Raw genomic sequence first — 14,113 nt, 5'->3', positions numbered from 1 at the left:
GCTCGTTTTCCAATTCCCACAGACTTCTGTGTGCCCAGTTCCTTTTATTAAAAACTTCAAATCCAGAGATAAAGTCGAATGGCGCTCCAAGCTCCAAGCATTCATCTGTATCCCGGGGAGCAGGACCCAGAATCTAAACAAAGAAATCTTAATCAATAGAACTCATGAATTTCCTCCAGGAACAGGACCCCACGTCGCGGAAGGATCAGCAGAGGGTCCTAATTGTGGTTTTCTTTGCGTTGATGTTTATGGGAAATGCTGGAGGACACTCCTTCGGTCGACTAGGGTCAGCAAGCTACGGCCCACGGGACATCCTGCCCGCTGCCTTTTTTGTATGTTTTTTGTACAGCCTGTGAATTAAGAATGTTTTTTCAATTTTTTTTTCATTTTTAAATAGTTGAAATAAATCGAAAGAAGAAAAACATTTCATGACATCTGAAAGTTGTGTGAAATTCAAATTTGTGTCCATAAATACAGTTTTATGAGAACACTGCCACACCCATTCCTTGGCGTGTCGCCTGTGGCTGCTTTCGAGTGACGGGATTGAGGAGTGGACACCGAGCCCATTATCTAAAATACGTACTATCTGGCCATTTCCAGAAAAAGTGTGCGTACCCCTGGGGTCGGGGAAGCAAGACCTGGCTATCAGTAGTATTTGTGCTAAAGGCTATGAAACACATATGCACAGGTGAAGAATTATAAAGCAGACACCTGTTTATCCTAACAAGAGGGTCAGGAAATAAAACACTGCTGGTCAGCACCCCAGGAGTTCTCTGTGTGTCCCTTCTTCCCGATCAAAGTTCATCAGTAACTGGACCTTTGTGAGAATATCTTCCGCGTTGTTCTTGTATATTTCCACCACCTCAGGCTTGTAAATGAATCATGCGCGTTTTCAAACTCATTGTAATAGAACACTAGCCCTCTTTCTTGTTGTTGTCTTGTTGCTTTCCATTTAGCGAAGCTCATCTATTCATTTGACCGTTGATGGACAGTTGGGGCATTTCCAGCTCGGGGCTATTGTGAATAGCACTGCTGTGAACATCGTGTATCCGAACCATCGCTGACTTATGCAAGAGTCTCTCCCTCGAGAGGAGTGGGATTGTTGGATCGCGGGTTATGTGTACCTTCAGCTCTACCCGTTAATGCCAAACTGTTCCCCAAAGAGACCGGACCAAATCGCGCTCCCACCAGCCGCCTCCTTACTTAAGGAGCACGGAAACTCTCTGAGTCTTCTCAGCCGGCACTATTTGATCTTCAAACCCTGAACCACAGTCCCCTGGAGAGCCAGACAGGGTGCGTGAGAGCCATTATCCCTTCTGCCCTGCACCTCGTGTCTTACAAATGTAGCAAGAAAATGGTCAAATTTTCCAAGAGTGACCCTGGAGGGAACATGAACTCTTTTAGGTCTTGGCTATACAGGTCAGCCAGGGTGAGAATGCCCTGACCACCCTCCCCTCTCCCTCCCTAACCGCTCCAACTCCCGTGATGGGCGCTAAGGAAGGAGGCTCATCACAGCCCAGGGGTCAGGTGCTCTCCCAAAGCCTGTGGAGTGGGTGGGCGGGGCGGGAGCAGGGAACCGTAACTGCCCCTTCCTCCTCTGGGAGACGGGAGGACTTCGAAGGTCGGGGCGTCAGCTCCCGGGAAGCAGATGCTTTTGTCTTTTTCTGCAGGGTTTTAGGAAGACTGGGCAGCCAAGGCCTAATCCCCAGCGGCCAGCGCGCCGTAACCCCCTCACCTGAGGGACCAAGCACTTAGCGGCATTTCCGAGGCCTGATGTAGCTTCACACTGAACGGGCACCAGGAAGCCCCAAGCCCCAGCGCATTTATCCAGTTAGGGAAGTGGATTAATAGAATAACCAATAAAACATGTATAAAAGCTTTAATTAAATCTGATGAAATAAAACTTCATGTTTTATTTATGGACACTCCCAACATGTAAAGGATTCAGGGACACATCATTTTTACTGCCATTTCGTCCTCATATCTATAATTAAATCCAGGCTGCAGCTCTGGGCCAGAGCAATGCGGCATTTTAAAGCCGGCCTTGGACCGGCCCTCCCCCACCCCCATCTGCTTTTAATTATAATTACCATCCCCATAAAGGAAGGAGGCTTGCGGCAAAACAAAACAATCAAACAAACAAACAAACAAAATGGCTGTTGCCATTGTGTTTTGAAAGGGCATGCCGAAGGCAGACTGCAGGCAGGTGGGCGTCCTATTTCCAGTTTTATTCTGTACCAAGTGCACAATCGCTTCATTTTACTTTTGACATTAAAAAAAAAAAAAAAAAGGACTCCATGAAACAAGACAAAATAACTTACGATTATACGAAACATAACTGTGACAAATCACAAAACTATACATATTAATAGAAAAAAAGTGTACCTAATTCTTTAAAAGATTTATGACAATAAGCACCAGATGTGTGCCCCTAAAGTAAAATCGGCCCCATATCCAGTTTGATATACGCAGTTCATTTCTCTACGTGAGTGTATATAACTATGTACAAGAGTCTGTGTGATTTATGGAAAACAGATTTCCACCCCCCCCCCAAAGTGCTTTATGTCAGCAACATTACACAGGATGTTCTGCTGTCTGTACAAAATAAATCTTTTCTTCTTCTTCTTCTTCTTCTTCTTCTTTTTTTTTTTTTTTGCTTTATCCATTGCAAAAAAAAAAAAAAAAAAGGTAACCGCAGAAATTCCACACCGCCAACAAAAAGTGCCATTAAAAATGCTGCTATAAAATGACATGGTCAAAACAGACAAATAAAATAGCAAATAATTGAATTGGACATTTACAGTCACTATTCCCAATACTTCAAGACAACTGGAAAGTCCAGGTTCTGGGACAGGCAGGGGAGTTGAACGTTTACCTCTGCTCGAGTACACTAATGTGCTCGACAGCTGGTAAGTGAAACACGACAGAACCACACCACCCCTGTTCTATCAGGGGGTCCCCTGAAGGCCTTCCGTCCACTTCGAGTCACCGGTGCAATTTGGGGGAGACATGGTTAAAGGGAGACACCCCACAGGACCAGCAAATACTTAAATAATATTTAACGGCCGATCAGAGGCTAAATTGCAACTGACGTTTTGAAATGGTCCCTTTAGGGAATTAAGACAATGCAGCAAATGAAATGTCTCTAAGCAGACTGATTTTTTTTTTTAATGTAATAGGATAATTGGCTTTGCGCTGTGTGTATTTCACCAGTTTTTTTTCAAAAGAGGGGAATGACAATCTCTGCTCAGATGTTGATGAAAATGGTTACAATATCGAGACTAAAAAGGCCAGGAAATGGAAGGGAGTGAGTTTCTCGAAGTTTCTACTCTCACTGCTACAGACATGATGATGAATGCAGATATAAATCTGGCACGACACTGGAAGCAAGCAAGGGGCAGATTTTAAGGTCAGGGGAGACTCTGGACTCTAAGGACAGCCTGTGCCGTCTATAAGGAACCCGAATGTGTCGCGCCCTGAGGCCCCGACTCCAACCCGCAGCCCCTGGGATACGCTTGACGGGTATGTGAGGGGGCAGCTGACCTCGCGGGTCGCTCTCGACTCTGCTTCCCGTGCGCTCCCTCTGCTAACACCAAGGTCCCTTGGTGGGGGGTGGGGGGGACTGGCTTCCGTCCCTGCTGAGGGAGGAGGCCCTGAGGTGCTGCTGCTGTCCCCTCCCCCCACAAGCAGCGACAGGGCCACCGTGAGGCCGGGCTAACACCAGAGGCGGGCACAGGGGCATCTCCCCCAGGCGAAGAGGACGATGACACCCAGGGGTTTGTGAGGTTCAGCCTCTGGCTTCGCCTTCCTTCCCTCCCTCCCCGCAAATCATGTAAAAGCCGCGAGGCACGGAGGCATCACTGCATTAACCCTGCTTTTTGTCAGCTTCTCCCTCCCTCATCTCACACATGAAGAACGTTCTGAGTTCCCCACGCAGGCCTCAGCGTTCGAGAATGGCCGCGCTGCCCCCCTAAAGACACCGGATCTCTACCTTCCTTTGCAGAGTGTGGCAAAGGACACGCAAGGGATGGCAGGTAGCACGCTCGTGTCCTCCTTTAGGCCAAGTGACCTAACCCACAAAGTCTGCAGGGGGGAGGCCCGAGGGCTCATCTGGAAGGGAAGCCTTTCGGAAAGCAGCGCAGATCTTTGCCAAGTGGGTAACTCGGCCCTCTCGCGGGCCTGGCCTTTCTCAGGTCGGAGCTCAGCGGTCGGCGGACCTCGCCCACCGTAAAAGCGACCCCACACGCGGCTCTTTAGTCCCCTCTCTCCGTGACGTGTTGGGATCCGGTCCGCGTCAAGCAGCACGTGAGCGACTGCCGAGCCCGACTGGAAGGACCTGTCTGTCTGGACACCAACTGTCCCGGGACACCCAGCTGGTTAACCCTTCTCGAAGACCGGAACGATCCCAGTTGGACAAACCACATTGTTTCGTTTGTGTTCAGAACCCATTCTTAAGGACAGAGGAAAGAAACGTTGAAACGCGATAGTTCTGGAACGCCAGAGTTTACCAGGGGGTCTCTGGGGTGTGGCTAATTTTTACGGCCTTACGCGCACGACTTAAGATCTTTTTGAACAGCTTTGTAAACGCATCACAGAAAGTGGCTTCCTATTCAGGTTTGCTATCAAATGACCAAGAGCTCTGTGGAAATTCCAGGCTAGAGTTACAGGAAAAAAGCGAACATCTGCTGCCCCAGCCTTCCCTCTACCTGCTCCCTGGGAAGACCTTGCCAAGGCTGCTCAGGCAGCGGCGGTGGGCGAGCGGGAACAGAGAAGAAGGTGACAAGAGCGAGGAGGGAGAGGAGAGTACGGGGGAGGGACAGACGGATGAGTGGACATCCTAACGGAGGCGAGCAGAGGCTGTGCAAAATAACTGGGCATCAGGCACCTCTCGTGTGGTTTTTTGAGAGAGCCCAGGTCTCAACTCGGCGTGTCCCTGTTCCACATCTTCTAGCACGACCTGGGCGCGGCATTCCCCGCGCGGAGGCGAAGCGTCAACGAGTCAAGTGATCTTTTCCACTGAACAAGGTCTTCGAGGTGGAGTCGCCTCACGCAGTCAGCCCACCAGGGTTTCTGCTACGGCACTGGGAAGGGGTCGGGCCCACCCACTTCCCGCCGGTGCCTTTCGCTCAATGCAAAACTACGACTCTGGGGGGGGGGCTCCCAGGCGCTGCGAGGTGGGACCAGGAGGGGCCACGGGCTGTGGCAAAAATGGATGTAGCTGGGGTGATTAAGATAACTATTTCCATCCAAAGAACAGACCTCTAAATATTTTTCTTCCTTTAAAAGTAGATGTAAATAACAAGTCTTTAGCATAAAAGAACTAAGATAAGTTGCTGGAATATAAAACAGGTTGTAGTGCCTTTTAAGGGACTGTGCTTGATGGAACCTCATTTTGCTTCTGGAGAAATATTGAAAAGCGACTGGTTAGCACGGGGACGGGAAGAGCAGAGAGGCACCAGCTCGCCGGGGTGCCAGGCCGGTGCAGTGCCAGGATTGGGGGGGGGGCTCCTCCGCGGGCTGAGCCCAAGCGGCGCTTTGGATGCAGATTTCCCTCATCGGGTCCTGCCGGAGCCCGTGGGGAGGATGCGTACGGGGCGAGGCAGTTCTCTGTGCTTCTGGCAACTTGGGTTTTCCTTCCCTACTTGGAGTTCTGTGCGAGGGTGGTCCCCGAACTACACTTTGACGTGTGCGTCATTTCGCTGGTGTCCTTTGAGAGTGGACAGCTGGAAGGAACAGGTGTCCGGTAGAGTGACTCTAAATTCCCTTTGAAGAGACAGTCCTGCGGGCCACCAGCAAATCCAGACAGAGCAGCAACCACACGCAGCCCTGGGACGGCCGGCCCCGACCAGTCCCGCCTTCCAGAGACACGCCTGGGACTTTGCAGGTTCCACGGAAGCGGCTGGCATCCTCTTCGTGCAGTCAGTGAGGGTGTGAGAGTACAAGGTGGCGAGCGACGAAAAGGTTCCGGATGCCAGTGGTAGTGGAGGCCAGGGGAGCTTTTAGCCTTCGGTATAGACAGAGGAGAGCTGGCTAGGACAGCGGTCCACAGCGCTGATCTGCAAGAACGTGGCGTCTTCAGGCCCGCCACGCACAGAGTCCCCGAAGAGGCCGGGGGACCCCGACGGCAAATCATACACTGGAAGAGAAGGAGAAAGAAGTCAGCGGTCCCGCCTGTCTCTACCCACCGTGTGTGCCCTACGGCCAGTGCTGAGTGGGGGCCCAGGGTTAGGACCTTCAACGGCTCTCTGTCCCCGGGGCCCTCAGTGGGGAAGGAGGCTGACGGACTTGCAGGCCTACGGTCAAGGTAAGTCTGGGCAGGAACGGTCAAGGTAAGTCTTGGCAGAAAATACGGGCTGAGTGCAAATAAAAGTGTTCAAGGGAAGGGTGAGGGTGGCCTGAGAAAGGAGATGACTGCAGTTGAGCCATAAAGAAAGATGGGCTTCTCACAGATGGAGAGGTAAAGAAAGAACATTCTAGAAGGAGGAAACAGAGCACAAAGACGGAGAGCGAGGGGCTGTGGGGCCACGTGCGTGGGCAGCGCATGGGGGGAGACAGGTGTGAGGTGAGGCCTGGAGCGTCTGACCAGGCCTATCTCGTGGGGGCTTTGACTGCCTCGCCAAGGAGAAGACTTTATTCTTTAGGCAACTGGAGGCTAAGGTATTCAAGGAGGACAGGGGCTTATTCTGTCCTTCATTTTTGGAAGGCAATGCTCACGGTGGTGCAGAGGGAAGAATGGTCAAGGTAGAGTTGACGCAGGGAACCCGCTGGAAGGGAACCCGCTGGAAGGCTACAGCTGTTGTCGCAGCCCGGGAGGGACACTGTGGCCCCTGAACCAGGGTGGTGGAGGTGGGGCTGGAGAGGAGCGTGAAGGTGCGAGATACGACAGGGGCGGATTCAACGGGATTTGCTGCGGTCACGTGCGGGGTCAAGTCTAGTCCCGGTCTCACCTGCTAGTCTGCCGGGGTTTCTAAGTGACAGTCATCAACGTACCTGCAATGCCCGAGTGAGCCGAGAAGGCCCTGTGGAACACGTCAAAGCCAGCCTGCCCCATGGGCGTGGGGGCCAGGCAGTCCTCGAAGGAAGGCACCACACTGCACGAGCTGCTGGGCAGCACGGCTCTCTGGGGGTCCGGGTACTGTGGGGGGCAGAAGGTCTGGAGCTGCCCATAAAATCCTGAAATACAAACATGGCAGTGATCTACCGCAGAAGGCCGTTCCAAACACCACCCCGGCACAGCCAGACCCTTGCTCAGCCTGGCTTCATGCGACAAAATGCCTTTAACTCTTAAGCCCACCTGTAAAATCTTGTAAGCGAGCCTCCGAAATGCACTATTTCCGCAGAAGCTCTTCTACCTTCAGGGGCCAACAAAGCTTGTTGGCTTCTGACATTTTTACCTCCTGCTCCAGGACTGGAAGCTGAATGAAGGGCTCCTTACCTTCCCCAGACGCTCTACAGAGTCCTGGAGACCACGAAAACCTGACCTTCAGAGAACGTGCCTACCCAGACCCTCCCACCACATTTGGGTACATCGTCATCACCTCCTTTACCTTACATTCTGTTCTGCTTTTCACATTTGGTAAAGCCTGAAGCACGCTCTTAACAAGGCCCTTGTTTTCTTACAAAGAAAAAAAGCAAAATCGATCTGTCCATCCATCTGTCCTTCTAACGGATACGTTCAAACTCCTTTATAACTTTTTCACTATGTTGAATAGGTATGGGGTACCCATAGGACGGAATGTGCTAGAATGTATTACTGTTGTTGATCTTTGCAGTAAATGGGAAAACTGGAAGTGAAGACACAGTGTAATGAAGAAATAGGACGAAAGGTTTCTTAATATTTGAACGTAATCATCGACATTCTGCTGATCTTGTTTCACTGATGTCTTTCAATTTTTCTTTTCTCGCGTAATGGAGTTTTCCTTGGGGCGTCTGTGGTCCTTTCCCATGATCCTCTACACCTTCCAAGATATCTTACCTTTTCTGCCTTCCTTCTTGCCTCGTGATACACTTAAGTCAATGGATTGTTTTCCCGGGGCATAAGAAGCTTTTAAAAATCTAATAATGAAATCTTCATTTGATGCTTTATTGAAGGGAAGGTTGTAGTTCTTTGTGTCTGTTCCCTCACCTGCAAACTGTGTCAGTTTCACTGGCTATAGTGAAGATTAAGGGATAGGAAGACCATATATAGCATTTTAAGGTGCTTTAGAAACATTGGCTATTCTTAACATCACTACTGTGTTTCGGGTAGGAAAAAAACACGAGAGACTCGTAGAGAAAGTGACCCAGGGCTCATATGAAATGATGGAGAACTCGGGACTAATTCCTTGGGCTTTGGGTCCCCAGTCCTGTGTGCCTTTCTCCACTAGAACTCCCCCTTCTCACTGATCAATAGGTAGGAGAGGTGTTACTGGGTTCTTTCCAGTCTCTTTAAGCACAACCAGGGCACATGGCCACATCCAGTCTACTACACTCTTAACCCTTCTCACTTCTGTTTCGTACTCTCAAGGTGCCTGTGTAAATGCTCCCATCGCCTTCAGCCAGGAGGCCTGTTCTGTGGCTGCTGGGGACGTCACCAAAGAAAAGTGTGCCTAACTGCTCGAAAAGACACAGGCTGGCCCTCCAGGAGCTTATGATCCAAGACAGAGGGACCAATGCAGATTTAGGCATGGAGCACACTCACAGTAGAATATGAAATAATAACCCTTTACAAGCAGACGGTAGTATATTTTGTATAGGATCCAGAGAAAAATGCACGTAAGGTTTTGGGGGAAGGTTAAATGCATACATTACAGTACAGACTGGGAAAATACCCGGGGAAATATCATGTTCAGGCAAGAGAAGAAAGAATGGGAAACCACTGGCCTTTCTCTGTTTGACCCCCAAAGGCTTCCGTCTGATCTTGACAGACACATGGGCAAAGGACCCAACCAGACTACTCAAAGATTCCTATAATTGATCGACCAATGTGGACAAACTCAATCCTCTAGCCAACAAAGAAGTAAAATCAAGACAATATTCTACCTATCACATTAGCGAAGATTTCTAGAAATCATTCTCGGTGCTGGTGTGAGAATGACAATCACTTCTGTCCAGCACTGTGGACACCGGGAAAGTACAAGCCTCTTGGAAAACCACTGGACAACCTGGGTGTAGACCCCTAGAAGTGTTCACATACATACACCTGGACTTGAGGATTTTACTTCTGAGTACGTATTCTAAAACTCTTTTGCAAAGCACAGAAGGGGGCGCCTGGGTGGCTCAGTCCTTAAGTGTCTGTCACTTGACTGTGTTCAGGTCACGATCTCACAGTTTGTGGGTTCGAGCCCCACGTCCACTGTATGAGCTGACGGTGTGGAGCCTGCTTCGGATTTTCTCTCTCTCTCCCTGCCCCCCCCCCTCCACTCCCATTTGCTCTCGCACTCTCTCTCTCTCTCAAATAAATAAACTTAAAAAAAAAAAAAAGAAACAAAGAACAGAGGAAATTCTGCACAGAGACAGTCACTGCAGTGCTAGTTGTCAGAACAGAAGACCCAAGAGCCAAACGGGCCGCCATAAGGGGATGATTAAGCAAAGAGTGATATGCTTATACGATGGAAACATTAAGTAGGCATTAAAACAATATTTACAGGGGGTTTTTAATAACATGGAAAGACCATCATATAAGGTTCAGAAGAAAACAAAAGCAAGATTTGAAGCGGAATATGGAGACTAGGTGCAGTCACGTGGGAGCCTATGCAGAGCACAGACATCAAAGCAACGTTTCTATAGTTGTCGTTGGGCTGGTTTTTTCGGGCTTTATATTTTTCTTTTCTTTTTTTTTTTAAGTATAATTTATTGTCCAGTTAGCTAACATGCGGTATATACAGTGTGGGCTTTATATTTTTCTGAACTTTAATAGCGGTGAAGGGCAAGTATGCCGGAACTAGACTTCCTGGGTTCAAGTCCCGGTATAACCACTTACCAACTGTGTAGTCTTAGTGAATTACTTAGCCTCCCGCTGTCTGTTTTCTGATCTGTAAAGTGGGCTTAAAAGTAGTACCTACACCTCACTGAGTTATGATGAACATTAGAGAAGTTAATATTTACATATTATAGAATATAATTCGATAATTATGTAATTGATATTTGTATATTTTAGTTTACATAGTATGTGATGCGTTTGTTAAATAAGTAAAATTAAAAAGCGAAATTTTATAACAACCGAGTTCTCAAAAAAAAACCACAACCTAATTATTAAAAGAAAGAAAATTTTCGGAAAGGCAACAAGTTAAGTCCTTCAACAATAACCAAACGGAAAGAGCAGCAGGCATGTGGCACACACCCACTTCCCTGGTAAAATCCTCTGGAACATTCTTGGCCCTGTGGGGACCTGAGCTGTGCACATCTTGCCCATGTTGGTTCCCACGTCTTGCACTGACACACGTCCTGATTTCCTCGCTCACCCCCGGCACAAGCTCAAAACAGCAACATGTCTGAGTGATCTGAAGGAAACTCGAACGAGCAGCTTCATGGTTTGGGAGGTTCCTTGGACTGATCTTGACTTTGGCTATCTGGTGGCCAGTCATCTATATTAGGATGAAAACAGGGCTGTGGACCACACTGTTGGTTTATTAGAGTGTAATGTCTCCTCACTGAGAAGAATAGACACTATCTGCTATTTATATCACTAGGCTGGCTCTGCCCACATTTGTCACCCATAAATTCCCTGACAGCGTTCCTCAGTGTACTGTTACCCTTCCAAGAGGAGAAGACATTTCTCACTAAGCTCCCTCAACTCCCCAGATAGGGACATTAATCATTCAGGTATGTCAGGAACAGTGATGCAGACCTTCACCGACCTTTCGTGAAAACCAGTTCTCTCTCTTCCCTATCTTCTCTCATGCTTCTAAGAGAGCAGAAATGTTACCTGGCTTCAGCCTACCTCTGAGTATCGTGATGTGCGAGTGTAAAAGGCACGTCGTGTGGTGAAACACACCCGGTGAGGTTAACTCGTAAACCCAACATCCTGGGCTCCATCCCCCAGGCTCCCACGTCGGCCTGGATCGGAGTGAGAAGGCGGAGTGGACTGTAATTCCTGCCTGTGGCTGTCTTGGCTGACACAAGAACAGCGGGAACCAGAAAATGGCCCCACAAGCATGTCTGATCACTCTCACAGCCAACCCGGGGGAAGAAAATCCTCTTTATTAAATCCGTCCCTCCAAGAAGCCAGTCACTAGAGATGCCAAATCCACTGGTGTGGATGGCTGTGGTCAGTCAAATCAAAGAGCTTTAACATATCCTCTTTCCAGGGCTGTTTTCACAAAATGAACGAAATTTTAAAAAATTCCATTAGGGTCTTGCCACACACACGAACCCTAAGGAAGCCTAACTCGTTTTCTGATGAATGGCTCCTGTATTCCAGCTGTTGGACGTCGTGTAGTGAATTTGGAGGGAATGCTACCTCTCAGACCAAAAGCAAAATGAGGCAAGATGTTAACACATTTCGTGGGCCTAAGACAAGAGTGATGGCAAGGTCAGCCAATCTGTCAGTCAGTCAATCAGTCAATGACTATCAGTGGGCGCTGGCCAAGGTGCTATCGGAGAGACCAAAGAAACAGAAGATAATACCTCGCCCTTGAGGATTGATAATGCCCTCAGAGCGAGAGCGCACACACAGTTATAACAGCGTAGGAACAGACACGTACATTCGGGTTGGCAATAAATGTTAGCTGTCACCTTTAGTTATAAAATCGCCTCTCCCCCGTTTTACAAGTTACTTTGCTTCTAAAAATGGAGGAGGTGGCAGGCAGGGAGGACTCTGCAGATAAACTGGATCTGCCCAAGTTGCAGCTCCTGAAGGTCAAGGAGAATCATTCCTCCTCTTGTCAACTTTGGGGAAGTGTTTTCCCTTCTAAAAACACACCTGGGGGTGCCTGGCTGTCTCAGTTAGTTAAGCGTTCGGCTTCAGTTCCGGTCATGATCTCCTGGTTTGTGAATTTGAGCCCCGCGTCGGACTCTCTGCTGTGAGCGTGGAGCCCATTTCAGATCCTCTGTCCCCCACTCTCTCTGCCTCTCCCCCACTCACTCTCTCTCTTTCAAAAATAAACATTAATGGGGCGCCTGGGTGGCGCAGTCGGTTAAGCGTCCGATTTCAGCCAGGTCACGATCTTGCGGTCCGTGAGTTCGAGCCCCGCCTCGGGCTCTGGGCTGATGGCTCGGAGCCTGGAGCCTGTTTCCGATTCTGTGTCTCCCTCTCTCTCTGCCCCTCCCCCGTTCATGCTCTGTCTCTCTCTGTCCCAAAAATAAATAAAAAACGTTGAAAAAAAATTTTTTAAAAATAAAAAAAAATTAAAAAAAAATAAACATTAAAAAAATAAAAATATACCTTTTTTTTCTAATTATAACTTGTATCTCTAAATTCTCCTGAAATCAATATTACTCTATGTTAACTAACTAGAATTTAAATAAAAACTTGAAACAAAAATTATTTGAAATTAATTTTACCAACTAGAAAATGTAGAACAGTATAAACAAAGAAAGGAAAAACTTTATTTCCACATTCAGATATGGCCAGATATATATATATATACACAAAGCTGGCACATTATATATATCGCTTTGTTTTCTTTTCTCTCCTAATATTCTCTATGGGCTACACGCATCACTAAACTTCTTTTCGTTTTTAATGTTTCTTTCTTTATTTAGAGAGCACGAGCGGGGGAGGAGCAGAGAAAAAGAAAGACAGAATTTCAAACAGGCTCCACACTCTCAGTGCTGAGCCCAACACGGGGCTTGAACCCACAAACCGTGAGATCCTGACCTGAGCTGAAATCAAGAGTCGGACGCTCAACAGACTGAGCCACCCAGGCGCCCCTCACTAAACTTCATTCTTAAAAAAACTACCTCTTTGGTTTGTCACATGGGGGTCACTGAGGCCTCTGTGATGACAGGTTTGATCAGGAGTTCACAGTCACTGTTGCTGCTAAGGAACAAATCAGCCCCATGAAGCTGGGTGTTGGTTTCCTTCCCAAAGTGGAAGGGGTGGGGGGGTAGGGGGAGCCAGAGGCGAGAGGAATTGCATGACTACATATGATCACAGAAAGGTGTTCTCTAGGGCTGTCTTTCTTCGATGATGGAAACGATCTCTTTCTACCTGTATCTCGCTGTCCAGCTAACCGAGAGCTTGAGATGGGCTAGTGCAACAGAAGAACCGGCCCTTTACTTTTATTTAATTTTAATTAGTTGAAATTTAAACAGCCATCTGCCCTTCTCAGGGTTAGCCCATTTTGTTTCAGAAAGGTTTCCAGTGATGGGGCGCCTGGGTGGCTCCGTCGGTTAAGTGTCGACTCTTGATTTCAGAGCGGGTCATGATCTCACAGGTTTGTGACTTCGAGCCCCACATCGGGCTCTGCGCTGACAGTATGGAGCCTGCTTGGGATGTTCTCTCTCCCTCTGTCTGTGCCCCTCCTCTGCTCGTGTTTCTTGCTCTCTCTACCTCTCTCAAAATAAATAGACTTTAAAATAAAAGAAAAGAAAAAAAAAAGAAAAAAGCAATGTTTCTGGTTAAATTCCTGAAGGAAAACCACATGGCCCATCACCCAGGGTTTAAATAAAAGCCAGACAAGGCTTCTTAGACTCATGGCCTTCAAGATAGGAAATATATTAGACTCTTTATTGCATTTATCTTTTCCTTGAAGATTTACCACTCCAATCTTTGTGGAGGAAACCAATATATAAATAAGTAAGTGAACGATGGTCAGCCAACTTGCAGCCCTCAAGAGGGCGGATGAGCGCTATTCGAAGCTAAACCTCCAGGGCATTTCAGCTCTCCTGAAGGTGCGAGCCACATTCCCCTTCGGAAGTAGAAGGAAGAGGAAACATGTCGCCCACTTTCTTTTGTGCAGACTGTGGACATAGCTGGCCGTGCCCACTGGGAGCGGCAACAGGCACTGGCCAGTCCCCAACATCCCATCTGCATGATGGCGGAGTAAAGCTTGACGCAGAGGCTCTACCCAACCGTTCACCCCCATGGAAGGGGAGGGAAACCATCAGCCTACACCTCGTCAAGCCTCTGTGTCGGGAGCTGTGTACCCAGTGGGTTCGTTTATGTGGCAGATGGCTTTGCAAAGCCCAA

General features: G+C 48.3%; 1 protein-coding gene across 8 annotated transcripts in view; it reads right to left on the bottom strand.

Moving 5' to 3' along the window:
* Positions 1 to 1,862: 1,862 nt before the first annotated feature.
* Positions 1,863 to 14,113, bottom strand: part of GLIS3 (GLIS family zinc finger 3) — a 547,835-nt gene continuing 535,584 nt past the window's right edge. For all 8 annotated transcript variants that reach the window (XM_045043118.1, XM_045043119.1, XM_045043115.1 and 5 more), the window contains 2 exons: positions 6,991 to 7,173; positions 1,863 to 6,136 (listed from right to left, as the gene is read on the bottom strand). In XM_045043118.1, the coding sequence (XP_044899053.1) occupies positions 6,000 to 6,136; positions 6,991 to 7,173 (320 nt within the window). In that variant the 3' untranslated portion in view covers positions 1,863 to 5,999. The remainder of the gene's footprint in view (positions 6,137 to 6,990; positions 7,174 to 14,113) is intronic.

Source organism: Felis catus, chromosome D4 (assembly GCF_018350175.1).
Source record: "Felis catus isolate Fca126 chromosome D4, F.catus_Fca126_mat1.0, whole genome shotgun sequence".
In the NCBI taxonomy this organism is placed as follows: Eukaryota; Metazoa; Chordata; class Mammalia; order Carnivora; family Felidae; genus Felis; species Felis catus.
This window is presented reverse-complemented; position numbering and strand designations above follow the sequence as displayed.